This window comes from Pelophylax lessonae, assembly GCF_965119305.1.
Source record: "Pelophylax lessonae genome assembly, chromosome: 2".
NCBI lineage: Eukaryota > Metazoa > Chordata > Amphibia > Anura > Ranidae > Pelophylax > Pelophylax lessonae.
The window spans coordinates 160,721,551-160,736,541 of NC_138769.1; the positions used below are offsets into that span (position 1 = coordinate 160,721,551).

General features: G+C 41.3%; 1 protein-coding gene across 1 annotated transcript in view; it reads right to left on the bottom strand.

Annotated features, from left to right (window-relative positions):
- Positions 1-1,589: 1,589 nt before the first annotated feature.
- The window catches only part of MLXIPL (MLX interacting protein like), a 236,477-nt gene continuing 223,075 nt past the window's right edge, over positions 1,590-14,991 (bottom strand). The window contains exons 15-17 of the mRNA XM_082246020.1: positions 14,248-14,371; positions 6,116-6,245; positions 1,590-1,991 (exon numbers count right to left, since the gene is read on the bottom strand). Coding sequence (XP_082102146.1) covers positions 1,870-1,991; positions 6,116-6,245; positions 14,248-14,371 — 376 coding nt within the window. The 3' untranslated portion in view covers positions 1,590-1,869. The remainder of the gene's footprint in view (positions 1,992-6,115; positions 6,246-14,247; positions 14,372-14,991) is intronic.

The following is a 14,991-nucleotide window of genomic DNA, read 5'->3' on the forward strand; positions in this document are numbered from 1 at the left end:
TTTTATTCTAATGCATTTTTTTCATTAACCTCTTGCCGACCGCCCACCGTAGTATTACTGCGGCAGGGCGGCTCGGCTGCGAAAAATCACGTAGTACTACATGATTTCGTGCACAAAGTTTCGGCGGCGAGGCCGGCCGCGGGTGGAGTGATTGCCGCTGCCCTCCCGCGATCGTCAGGGAAACTGACCACAGACCCACCTTCTTATGTAAACAAAGCAGGCGGATCTTCGGTCATACAGGCAGGGAGAGATCAGCAGTTTCAGCTAAGCTGAAACCCCAATCTCTCTGTGCCTGTCACAGAAACATCCCCCCCACACAGTGAGCAAGCACTTTAGGCATACATTTAAACCCTTTGATCACCCCCAGTATTAACCCCTTCCCTGCCAGTGTCATTTATACAGTAACAGTGCATAATATTTAGCACTGATTCCTGTATTAATGTCACTGGTCCCCAAAAAGTGTCAAAAATGTCAGTTAGGGGTCCGCTCTGTCCGCCACAATGTCGCAGTCCCACTGATCGCCGCCATTACTAATTAAAAAAAAAAATAAAATAAATAAAAAGTCCAAAAATCTATCCTGTAGTTTGTAAACGCTATATATATTTTGCGCAAACCAATTAAAATACGCTTTTTGGGATTTTTTTTTACCAAAAATATGTAGCAGAATACAAATTGGCCTAAACTGAGAAAAAAATAAAATTCTTTAGAAATTTTTATTGGGAATGTTTTATAACAGAAAGTAAAAAAATATGGTGTTTTTTTCAAAATTGTCACTATTTTTTTGTTTATAGCGCAAAATCTAAAAACCGCAGAGGTGATCAATTACCACCAAAAGAAAGCTCTATTTGTGGGAAAAAAAAGGACATCTTTTGTATTTGGGTACAAGGTCGCATGACCACGCAATTTTCCGTTAAAGTAAAGCAGTGCCGAATCGCAAAAAAATGGCCTGGTCATTAAGGGGGTAAAACCTTCCGGGGCTGAAGTGGTTAAGATTAAAAGCCTTCTGTGAGTAACAGCTGCCCCAGCACCCCCTAATACTTACCTGAGCCCCATCTCTATCCAGCTATGTCCAGGAATCCCTTGGCTGTCTTTCTTCTGATTGGCTGAGACACAGCAGCAGAGCCATTGGCTCCCGTGACTGTCAATCAAAGTCAGCCAGCCAACCAGGAGAGAGGGGGCGTGGCCAAACAGTAGCTCTGTGTCTGAATGGACACATGGAGATGCAGCTCGGGTGCCCCCATAGCAAGCTGCTTGCTGTGGGGGCACTTGACTGAAGGGAGGGGCTAGGAGCAGCAAACAGGGACCCGAGAAGAGGAGAATCCAGGCTGCCCTGTATAAAACCACTTCACAGGGCAGGTAAGTATAACATGTTTTGTTTTTTAAAAACAAGACTTTACAATCACTTTAAATGTGATTGTGTAGGAGATGCTGACAATATAATATAAATCATTATGCATTGCCTATTTAAAAAATGAATTGAACATGTGTGACATTTTACATTTAATTATATTGTAGTTGTACTTTAAAAAAATAATAGCAATAGCATTGATTTGAACATTGCTGTAAAAGAATGACACTGAACACCATATATAATACACAGTCAATGTTTAAGTGAAGTTTACAGAGAACACACAGTTCCACAACTAAATAGAAAGAAAATACAGAAGACATGAAAATCCTGAACATTGTTAACACTGGGTGTATAAAGACGAGGGAACACTAAATACTGGCTCACAGAGCTCAGAATTGCATTTTCAGGTCTCAGGCACTTCGGGACTCAAGCTTAAGGTTATGTCAGGGATATCCCAAAGTTCTCTACTAAGGCCGCAGCATTATAAATCCTGTCTGGTTGGCTGATGAATGGCTGGTCTAGTAGAAGTTATTTCCGCTCTCTCCTTGGGTGACAGCTTGCACTGCCTGCTCTGGCATCAACGATGGGTCAGTCAAAATGGATGTTGAGGTGCTAAGCTGACATAAAGAGCTCAACACCGCTGCAGTGAAACAAAAGCGAAGAAACATTTCAAGAAAGATGTTTATAACATTTTAAAGTAAACCTGTCATGAGAGAAACTTAAGAACTACCATCTCTCTGAAAATACTAGTTACCTGCCTATTATATTAAACCACTGGCTATGACCCTGAACAAAAATTCAGACTAGCAATGATGTTTCACATACATACTTGTTTCAGGTCATCAGAATTTACAGAAACTAGTAGGTCAGAATAGCCAAATGAGTAGTGCATTCACCACTTGAGGACCGCCCCATGCAGATATACTGCGGCAGAGTGGCCTTGCTGCGCGAGCCGACGTACCTGTACGTTAGCTTGCGCTCTGGGTCTGGACACAACAGGAGCTAATCAGCGGGTCCAGTTGTAGCGATGTCCGCCAGGGACCTGATGATCATTCAGAGGAGAGGCAGACGCCGTTCTGTCAGAAAGGAAGATGGCGATCTTATGTTTCTGCTAAGCAGAAACACAGATCTCTGTCTTCCTCCAGTTAGGCCACCCCAGACACAGTTAGAAAGCACTCCCTAGAAGCACACTTAACCCTTTCATCGCCCCTGATGTTAATCCCTTACCTGCCAGTGTCATTAGTACAGTGACAGTGCATCTTTTAGCACTGATCACTGTATTGGTGTCAATGGTCCCCAAAAAGTGTCACTTAAGTGTCAGATTTGTCCACCAAAATGTCACAATCCCGTTAAAAATCACTAATTGCTGCCATTACTAAAAAAATTACCCAAAGTTTATAGACGCTATAACTTTTGCTTTTGGTAATCGTACACTTATTTTTTTTACCAAAAAAATGTAGAAGAGTACATACTGGCCTAAATTGATGAATAAATTAGACTTTTTATAGTTTTAATTGGGTATGTTTTATAGCAGTATGTAAAAAATATTGTTTTTTTTTTTTTTCAAAAACTTTGCAAAAAATTAAAACCGGAGACGTGATCAAATACCACCAAAATAAAGCTCTATTTATGGCCTGATCATTAAGGGAGTAAATATTCCGGGGCTTAATTGGTTAAAGTAGAACTATAGACAAAACTATTTTTTTCATTTTAGTTTAGTTAATTTTTGTTTCGCCATCTGTGTTCCAGTACGGAGATTTCCCTTCACTTCCTGTCAAAAAGCCAAACAGGAAATAAGAGGAAATCCCTGCAAAGTAAGGGAATTCATTGGGGATCCCAAGGTCACCAGAACTAGTGTCCCCATTGGAAGATTTCCCCTCTATTACTTTTCTGGGGACAACTCAAAATTTGGCTTTCAATAATAATGGTAAACAGGACAAATCGAGAGGGTGAATAGAAAGGGGCAAATACAGCAATATAACCAGGTGTTCTAATCTCTCTCCCCTTTATCCAAAACTAAAAAAAAAAAGTTTTGCCTTTAGTTATACTTTAAAGCATAATTCAACTCTTGCGCAGTTAGCATTGACACTATCTACGTGAAACATCTTCCAGACTGATGTGTTCACTCATTTAAAACCAAAATGCACAAGGCTCTGGCATTTCGGTGCAGGTGGCGGGGAAATGTTCCCTTACCAGCCTGTCAAGCTCTATGAGCCAGATTTTGCCGGACAGCACACTAGTGGTAGAGTGGTACTTACGTTTAGGGAAGTATGACCCTAGGGACAAATGTCCAGAACAGACGGCTTGCATTCTGAGTATTCGTCCCTGGGTGCATACTGACCTAAATGTTGGTACTTCTAGGTGCACCATCTAGCATCGGTCAGCCACTCAGAGTTTGACAGGCTGGCCCCAGCAGGGCCGGACGATGCACCTGTGCTCTCCTCACACCTTAACACCAGAGCAACATGCTCGGGGATAAACACCCAGTGTGCATGGGGCCCTAAGGGTCTAATTATTATCAGATTATAGGAGGCAAGGAGTAGCTCAGCTATGAGGAAAGATTAGCTGAACTGAATTTATACTCTTTGAGAAGGGCGAATAAGGGGGATATGATCACCATGTATAAATACATAAGGGGTCCATATAGTGAACTTGATGTAGAGTTATTTACTTTAAGGTCATCAGAGAAGACAAGGAGGCACTCTATACGTCTGGAGATTTAACCTCCAAATCCGGAAAGACTTCTTCACAGTAAGAGCAGTAAAAATGGGGAATAGACTTCCTCAAGAGCTGGTTCAGTAGATTGTTTTAAAAGGCATGGGTTTTTTCCTACATGTACACAAATTGCCTAGATAGTTATATTTATAGTTATTAGCACCAGGGAAAGATACAATTGCCTCCTGGGGAATCGGGAGGGATTTTCTTTTTGGAGCAAACTGGATCATGCTTTATTGGGGAGGGAGGGGGGGGTTGCCGCCTAGCTCTGGATCAACTGTGGGTATAGAATTGAGTATATGGGGATTTTCTGTTTGTGTGTGTTTTTTTCTGTTGGTTAAACTAAATGGATTTGTGTTTTTTCTCAATCATATTAAATATGTAACTATTGTATACTAGTAAGAATTATTTTCCGAACAGCAGGCTTTGAATTTATATTATAAAAACAGAAATCTGAAGGTAGTATGTAGTGCGAGTTTATATAATACATGGAATATACAGGTGCATCTTATAACATTAGAATATCATCAAAAAGTTAATTTATTTCAGTAATTAAATTCAAAAAGTGAAACAGAGTATATATACAGAGTGATATATTTCAAGTATTTCTTTCTTTTCTGTGGGGTATTGTCAGAGGAAGATGAGAGACACCAGACCCAACAAAAAGCAGACGATCTGAAGGCCGCAATCAAAGCAACTTGGGCTTCCACAAGGCCTAAGCAGGGACACAGGCTGATCGCCTCCATGGCAAGTGCCGCATTGATGCAAAAAGGAACATTCATTGCAAATGCAAAAGGAGCCCCGACCAAGTCATGAGTGCATACTATACTGTACATGGACATACTATTTACTAAGCCAACATTTCTTTATTAAAAATCTTTTTTTTATTGGACTTATGTATTATTCCTCCTGTATTGTAACTGTATTGTGTTCCCTCATATTGTAAAGCGCTGCGCAAACTGTTGGCGTTATATAAATCCTGTGTAATAATAATAATAATAATAATAATATTCTTATTTTTTTGAGATTCTGAATTTTGAGTTTTCACTAGCTGTAAGCCATTATCATCAAAATGAAAAGAAAATGCTGGAAATATATCATTCTGTGTGCAACACATCTATATAAAATATATAAGTTTCACTTTTTGAATTGAATTACTTAACTAAATTAGCTTATTGATGGTATTCTCATTTTATGAGATGCACCTGTATATTTTATCAATTGGACATAATTCTATTTGACTGTTGGGTGAAAATAGGCGCACCATTGCTCTTTGGCTTATACCAGCCTTTTTCAACCAGGGTGCCTTGAGGTTTCTTTAGGGATGCCTTGGCAAAATGTCTAAAAATTGATCAAAAATTGTATATAAGCCAGAAAGTGGATAAAGCCTGCCTTTTAGTTACACAAGGCCATGGGTTTTCATTAAAAAAACCATTATGACTTTCTAGACATTGGCATCCTAACACCCAATAATGTCATCAGTTAACAAGGAGGATGTCTGTTGCCTCCATAGAATCCTTGTTTGACCCTTCTCTGCCTCTCTCCCTCAGCACTGGGGTGACATTAGCTGATTGATGGAGAGAAATTGAGGGAGACAAGAAACATTGGAATACTGGTCAGTACCAGTGTGCAAAGGTGTATTTGCTTTGGAAGAATAAATCCCCTCTAACGTTGGGTGTTCTACGTGTGGATGTTGCTGCATTGTGGAAAGCTATTCGAATATTTTTTCGACATTTTAGAATGGGTGCCTTGAGATGGTCCATAATTTTAAAGGGTGCCTTGAGATTGTTTATAATTTTAAAGGGTGCCTCAACTGAAAAAATGTTGAGAAACAATGCTCTATACTATTTAACAAGCCCAATAATTTATTTTAAATGCATTTCATTATGTGATGAACATATATCTTTTTTTACTATGACATTCTATTTAAACACAGTAATATAAACTGCTTCTGTACACATTTTTTCAGTGTACACGTTATTTCCCATCATGAATATAATCTTGTAATAAGTCTTCTAATAAGCTATCATCGATTTACTACATACTTACTAGGCCTCAGGGCAGGCAGGGAACAGTGTTGGTCCAGCCAGTCCAGAGCTGTCTCCCTGAGATCCGACATACTCGCTGTGGACACCATACGATTAAATGAATCAAACAGAGGACGGATAATGAAGCTGAACTATGGCTATGTTAAGGAAATCACAGAGTACAAATACAATTTTCAATTAGAAGGTGGTTATTTCATGTGTCCTAAATGTCACGGATGACAAATAACTGCAAAAGATTGTAAAAAAAGATTCTACAGCAGCTATAAATATAGCTTGATTACCAGGTCCATGTAACACACGTGAGATGGCCAGAAAAGAATGCAGAGGTTGTGCATAATTGAATGAGGACATCTTGCACCAGCAATGCTTCCTGACCTGTTTAAACTTTTCTATAACACAATAAAATAATAAAGCAAAAAATATATTTTGTAATAATTAACCTTTGGTTATGACCCAGAAGTATCAGACGTAGGATATACAGGGTATTTTACCTAAGAGTCAGACTTGAAGCCACATGAAGGGTGAAGGGAGGGATATAAATATTTTTATATTAAAGCAGTAGCATTTTTAAATATAATGTATAATATTGGTCAACTTTTACTTTAAATGTTATTGTAATGCCATAAATTACCTCCAGTCTATTCTCTGGGTTCAGATGCTGATCTTCCCTACAAAGAACTAGTAAAGTGATTGTACGTAAACATTTTTTTTTGTTTTGTTCTTTAAATAAAAAAACATATTATACTTACCTGCTTTGTGCAAAAGTTTTGCACAGAGCAGCCCGGATCCTCCACTTCTGGGGTCCCCCCACCAGCGCTCCTGGCTCCTTCTGCCTTTGGAGTGTCCCCATAGCAAGCTGCTTGCTATGGGAACCCCCATACGTGCTCAATCCTTATCTGCACTGTGGGCGCTGCCCCCCCCCCCCCACTCCCTCCTCACAGGCCGTGACTGACAGCAACTGATTTCTGTGTGGAGGAAGAGAGAGAGCAGTGCTGCTGCTCCGGGGCACAGTGCTGGTTTGAGATTGGGATCAGGTAAGTATGTGAAGGAATCTGATGAACACTTGTGAATTAAGCAAAATGTCTATTTTTCTATGTGTATTTTTGTACATATATTTTTCCTGTCTTCCTTACTCAAAATGGCCGTTACTAGATACCTCCCACCCCGCCCACCGAGATGGAACGTGAAAAGAAAGATGGAGCCTTGGCACAGTGCCTTCAAAAGAAGATAACATTCATGAACTCGAAAGGGACCACCTTATAACGGACCTGACTAATCAGAAAGCTGCAAATAATCAGTATTATGCTAATATTATGCTTATGACGTACTAACATATGACACCGCCTACTAACTATATAATACACTGTCCATTAGAAATAAAGGAAGTATCATTTACCTGAACAATGTGTCAGTCTATGATATCCACGTGCATGCACTCTAATTACCTATTTAATCAGATCCAGCAGCAAGAAATCTATTTTGAACCTGATTGAGGTTCGCGAAACATTTACAAGTATACATTGGAGGCTGGGGGTAGCTGGTCAGGAGTTTTTTTTTACCTTAACCGCTTGCCCCGTGCAGGCAAAGTGACGTATGGGTACGTCACTCACCTGTGAGCCAATAGGGGGCGAGCGCGCGCCGCCGGAGGCGCGCTCCCGCCCCTGCTCGTTCGCGGACATCCCCATGCGTGTGCCCGACAGACCCGATGTCCGCCGGTCACTCGCGATCATCCGTTACAGAGGGAGAAAGGCAGGCGGCTAATGTAAACAAAGCCGCCTGTCATTCTCCCCTGTGTAAGTGCAGAGATCATATGGTCCTGCTATGCAGGATGGTATATCTCAGTAGTTACACCACTAGCCACATCCCTTCACAGTTAGAAGCACGCCCCTAGGGACAAACTTAACCCCTCCTTCTCCAATAAAGTTAACCCCTTCCCTGCCAGTGTCATTTTTACAATAACAGTGCATATGTATAGCACTGATTACTGTAGTAATGTCACTGGTACCCCCAAAAGTGTCAAAAATGTCAGTCAAGGGTCTGACCGATCTGTCCGCCGCAATGTTGCAGTCCCGCAAAAAAAAAATGCAGATCGCCGCCATTACTCGTTAAAAAAAACAACAAAAATGACAAAAATCTTTCCCTTAGTTAGTAAACGCAATAACTTTTGCGCAAACCAATCAAAATACGCTTATTGGGATTTTTTTTTTACCAAACATATGTAGCAGAAAACAAATTGGCCAAAAATGTTGAGAAATTTTGATTTTTAAATTTTTTTGGGGGAATTTCATATAAAAAAATGTGAAAAATATTGTTATTTTTGCAAAATTGTCGCTCTTTTTTTGTTTATAGCGCATGATCAAAAAATCGCACAAGTGATCAAATACCACCAAAAGAAAGCTCTGTTTGTGGGAAAAAAAGGACGTCAAATTTGTTTAGGTAAAGTGTTGCACGACCGCGCAATTGTCCGTTAAAGTCACGCAGTGCCTAATTGCAAAATAGGGCCTGGTCAGGAAGGGGGTAAAATCTTCCGGGGCTTAAAGCGGAGTTCCGGGCACAAAAACAAACTTTTTTTTTTGTGCCCATCCGCTTGGTCTCCTTCACCTGAAAAGGAATTGGATAGTTAGGCATTTTTTTTTTTCACTCACCTTGTAATTGGAGATTGAAAATACTCACCTATTCTCTACTTCCTCCCCCGGTGCCGCGGCTCAGACGTCACTTCCTGTCTTGCAATGATTCCTGGGAGCTGAACGTCATCGCTCCCAGGAATCAATGCAACGGCACCGGCCCCGCTCATCACTTCCGGGGCAACGCATTCCTTGCTAAACAGCTTCTGGGCATGCCCAGAAGCTGTGGAGGAATGCGGCGCCGCACCGGAAGTGATGAGAGGGGCTGGTGCAGGCGCATTCTGGCACAGAAGACGCTGAAGAGGACGCAGAAGAGGATCGCGCTGGCTTCAGCTGCCCACAACAGAGATGGCAACGCTGGAGAAGAAATTTTAAAAGTGAGTATTTCTTCTTGTAGGTAAGTGCGAACCGGGACAGATCAGAGGCTAGCCATTGTGGAATGGACTAGCCCTGACTGTCCCGGGGGTATGTTCACTGAAAAAAAGTTTTCGTGCCCGGAACTTCGCTTTAAGTGGTTAATGTATATAATGCAGTAAAATAAAAAACTTCTGCCTTTAGATTTACTTAAATCACTTCCTTTCCCTGCTCAGGACTCTGTTCCATGAGACATTGCTTCTCACACATTCACAAGTTCTCAGGCACTTACTGATATGCATGGACCATGTACTGAGCTCTATGTGTACTGCACTCTGTATACTGACGTGTATACACAGTGCAGCACCCATACAGCTCATTGTACCATTCATACATGTCCGTATACACAGTGCAGCACGTATACAGCTCAGTACACTGTTCATACTGACATGTAAACAAATAATGCAATCCTGTATAAAGGCCAACTAATCAGAAGGCCAACTAACAAATAATGAAAATTGTTGACAACTTATTAACATAATTGATTATAATCGATAATAAAAATATTTGTTTTATCCCTAGCTGAGACCAAGATCTAAAAATAGATTTAAATCTAAAAATTGATCAAAGAGTTGAGACCAGGATCTAAAAATAGATTGAACATATTAGACCAGAATCTAAAAATAGGTCGAACTGTTAAGACTATGTTCTTAAAAATAAATCCAGGATCTAAAAAGAGATTATATAGTTGAGACCAGGATCTAAAAATAGATCCAGGATCTTAAAACAGATTGAACAGTTAAGACCAGGATTTAAAAATAGATTCAACATTTGAGACCAGGATCTAAAAATAGATTGAATAGTTGAGACCAGGATCTAAAAATGAATCAAACAGTTGTGACCAAGATATAAAAAAAGATTTTTTGAGACCAAGGTCTAAAAATAGATCCAGGATCTAAAACATATCAAGTAGTTGAGGCTGAGACCTAAAAATAGATCCAGAATCTAAAAAATATTGAACAGGTGAGGTCAGGATCTAAAAATAGAACGAACTTTTGAGACCAGGATCTAAAAATACATCAAACAGTTGAGATCATGATCTAAAAGTAGATCGAAACAGTTGAAACTAGAATCTAAAAATAGACCAGGATCTAAAAATAAATCGAACTGTTGAGACCAGGATCTTAGAAATAGATTGAACAGTTAAGAACAGGATCTAAAAATACATTAAACAGTTGAGACCAGGATAAAAAAAAAGATTAAACAGTTGAGACCAGGATCAAAAAACATGAAATAGTTGAGACAAGGATCTAAAAATAGATCGAACAAGTGAGGCCAGGATTTAAAAATAGATTAAACAGTTGAGACCAGGTGTAAAAAATAGATCCAACAGTTGAGACAATGATTTAAAAATAGATTATACTGTTGAGACCACGATTTAAAAATAGATTGAATAGTTGAAAAGAGGATCTAAAAATAGATCCAGGATCTAAAAATAGATTGAACAGTTAAAATCAGGATCTAAAAATAGATCCAGGATCTAAAATAGACTGAACATATTAGACCAGGATCTAAAAATAGATGGAATTGTTGAGACTATGATTAAAAAATAGATCCAACATCTAAAAATAGATCGAACAGTCCAGACCAAGATCTAAAAATAGATCAAACTGTTGAGACCAGGATCTAAAAATAGATCCAGCATCTCAAAATAGACGGAATAGTTGAGACCAGGATCTAAAAATATGTCAAACAGTTCCTGAGAAAAGGGTGCTGATCTGTTCTTTTGAAACTGCTAGCTGCCTGGCTGCCATACTGACATTATTGCTTCAATGTTTCATTTAGACGTGGGGGGGGGGTGGCAAAAATGCATAGTTGAGAGGCATTTTTGCTGCCTGCCAATCGCCCCCCATATTAAGCAGCGGATGGGGATGTTTATATGCCACAGTCGTAATATTTTGCTTTGTGCCCATTGCAAAGTTTAATCAACATGTAGATATCGGAGGGTGGCAAGCCAGCTGACACTACATAATCAAGCAAATGGGGTAGCGCTGCAAAAGCTCCACAACTGCGTGCAATGCATGTGCTTGCAGCACGTTTGTCAGCAAAAATGGGGTTAAAACAGGTGGTGAAGAGGTGTAACACCGCTTCCTCACCACCTGTCAGTAGCATCTGAAGTGCGATCCGAACGCAGATAGAGTTTAAGGAAAAAAAGGTGTTTAGACACATTTCTAAATCTACCCTATGTCACTAACTTTACTCAAACTTTACTGATCAACATTTCTCCCAGATCAGTAACTCAGAAATGATTAGCCTCCGTTCACATTAGGTCGCTCCGACTTAGGGGGCGACCTGTGAAGTCGTGTGCAGCGCGACTTCGGCGCGACTTGCAAGGACTTCACATAATGGAAGTCAATGCAAGTCGCCTCCAGGTCGCCCCGAAGTAGTACAGGACCCTTTTTCTAAGTCGGAGCGACTTGTGTCGCTCCTATTAGAACGGCTCCTGAACTACACAATGGAAGCGTGAGGACCAAGTCGTACCAGTGTGAATGCGGTCTTAAAGGGATTGTAAATGCTCTTTAGTCCGTGCAGGCTTGATCCTTATCTGCACTGCGTGCCTGCCCTGCCCCCCATTCCCTCCTCACAGGCTGTGACTGACAGCATATGAGTCCTGTGAGGATGGAGAGAGAGAGCAGTGCTGGTTTGCTGGAGAGAGAGCAGTGCTGGAGAGAGAGCAGTGCTCGCTTCCTCACCACCTGTCAGTAGCCTCGGAAAAGTGATCCAAACACAGATCAAGCTTTAGAGGAAAGGGAGATTTAGACACGTCACTAACTTTACTCAAACCTTACTGATCAACATTTCTTCCAGGTAAGTAACTCTTAAACTATTAAAGTATAAGTTCACCTTTTAAAAAAATAATAAATGCACATTTCTCTTTCGTTCATTGACGGACACAGCTCCTGATTCTTCTTAACCATTTACTGCCCCCTACAGGAGTAGGACACTAGGCAGGAAAAAGCTTGACTACACCTATGGGCAGTCACAGGGGGTATACACTTACACTAAGCTATAGGCACTCAGTTTTTTCTGCCTAGTCAGGAGTAACGACCTAGTTCCTTGCTGGGATCTCTGGTCCTGACAATTTTTTTCCATTTAAATTGATTTTTTCCTATCTTTGCTATTTTTTTCCTGTGAGAATCTGGGTGACGGACTGAATAATCTAGATCCAAAGGGTTCCCCCCAGTCTGGCTAGCGAGTGCGCGCAGGCCTCAGCTCCGTGCTAGGTCGGCCATGACAAAGCCCCACTGGACAGGGGCTGGACTGCGAGTTAAATGTCTCGCGAGGGCGCATACGACCTGGCCTCGGCCTGAGTCACAGCATTCCTCCTGACTGACAGCCACCCACATCCCAATGGAGTGGTGGTCTGTCAGGAGCGGTGCCCACCCTGTCCCTGATATGGCAAGTATTAAAAAAGGAACGGACAGAGGGCGCACCAGCCTAGCGCATTATCTTTAAAACAATTTATTAAATTAAAATAGCATACACATTGTACTCACAAAACAAGTTGGAACTTGTGCAATCAAGGACCACCAATACTCTCCACTGGGCTTTCTCTGCTGATGCAGGCCGTGGTGGGATGTGGACCTCCAAAGAACCACTTACGCATTTCGGGGTTTCCCCCCTTCATCAGAGCTAATTGGAGGTATGAGTAGTAGGGCTTTTTATATGTATTAAGTCAGTCACATGATTTACTGCATAGGCTCCGCCACTTGGTGGGCAGGTTAAACCAAATGGATGACGATATCACAAACAAATAGTAAAAACATCATGACCTCATGACAGAAACATACATTGCAAAATTAGTAAAATCGATAAAATAATATAATATAACATTAATATTATAATAATACATTGATATAAAAGCCCTAATGTTTTGTGCACTAATGGCGCTTTTCCACTGCATGGAACCGTACCGGTTCGGCGCGCTTTTGTGCTTTTCCACTGCGGTACCGCATGGTATAGGGTCGGAACCGTTCGGTACGGTACGGTATAGGTTTGCTTTTCCACTGCATGGAACCGTACGGCTCTGAAAAAACAGTACCTACTCGATTGTGGTTCCAACAGGTACCAAACTGGTACCATATCCCACAATCCTTTGCATGCAGTCACTACTAGCCACTGATTGGTCAGAGAATCACACCCACCCCGTTGTTATCCCACCCACTTAACTTTAGTACTACTTTCGTGGAAAAGCAAACCTATACCGTACCGAACCGTTCCGACACTATACCATGCGGTACCGCAGTGGAAAAGCAAACCAGGCCAAGCAGGGCCGAGTAGAGCCGAGCCGGTACTAGCCGGTACTTGCAGTGGAAAAGTGCCATCAGTGACTTCCATCAAAATGCAGCTGCAAAGACAGACCTGTTGAGAGTGGCAGCACAGCCGGGACTACGTCCATTCAACCTGAATCGCATTCTCAGGATACCCGTTTCAGGATAACCCCTCAAGTGCAGGAGTCATATGTCTTTTGTACCTGGTATGGCAAGTAGCTGTCCTCCCTCTACCCCTGGAGGGTTTTGGGGTGGACATGGGCCCCTCCATGGGATGGTGGGACCCCCGAGTTCCCCTCCACCCCTCCCAGCCCTCTAAAAATTTGGTGGAACGCATGGGGCATGCACAGTAAACATTTTTGGCTAAGGACGTCACTTTCATTAAATTTTCTGATGAGTAGCCATATTCTGACAGGACACCAACTTTAGCTGAGAGCTAAATTACAATTGTTTCATTTTTCTAAATGTGCAAGTGATGTACTGGAGCCTGTGCACTAGCAGGTCCATGTGTTCACAGTTCCAGTACATGTCTAACCTTATTCCATGCGCAGTCGTGCATACTACACTGAAGGTTGCACAGCACAGAGTTATGTGACAAGATCCTGTAGTCCCTCTTAGAAGCACTGTGAAACTTCCCCAAGTTTGGCTGCACTGTATATTATAAAACTCAGTGAAAATAAAAGATAGTATGACTTTAGCGCAGTTGCAGTGTGTTATGGATATCGTTAGCAGCGCACTGTCAATTCCCACTGTGGTATATTTGGTAGACACAAAACAGAAACCCTAACTGCGTATTAGCAGCTCCAATGTACGTTGAAGGATACCAGCCAAAACTTCCAATTCTGCAACGTCCTGCTCTGGACATAGTTCTGAAACATTTGTCGCATATGTTGGAAATGCTGGTGTGTGACAGGAACTCCTGAGGCTGGCAGCTGCTGCTGGCACAAGCTGTTAAAAAAACATACAGAACATTAATCTACTTTTTAAATATAAATGATAGGGCACACTACAAGTTGTGTGAAAAAGTTAAAAAAATGTGTTCAACTGCTTCCACGTGAAAGTGGATGGCTTGCTACACAGCATAAAAAAAAAAAAAAGAACGCTCCACTTTTGTTAAAAAAAAAATGAATGCAGCTCTGTAAATGTTAATACATAAGCACTTGAATTTTGCATGGTATCAACCTCCTACAATCTACTGTACACTCTGTACAGCAGGGCTCAAGGAGGGAGGCAAAAGCAACACAAGGAGCCAGTCAGGTGTGCTACCGTACATGAAGCACAGGAGGAGAGAGCAGAGTGACAGAGCAACGAGCTCATCAGTTTGTTGCTTATCTTTCCACTCACAGGCTGGGAAAGAAAGCTGTAAGTGAAAGTGAAAAAGCAGAAGAGATATATCAGGTTCCTTTCTCTGCTAGACAGGGCTGTGCTGTGCAGCAGGGTAGTGTAAATCTCAGCACTGGATGGACCGAAATACAAATTCTTTGGCAGGTGTTCTGGAAATTTTATAGATAAGCAACTCCTATTGCTCATATTGATTAGTGGTTCCAAATTGATAATAACTACTGCAG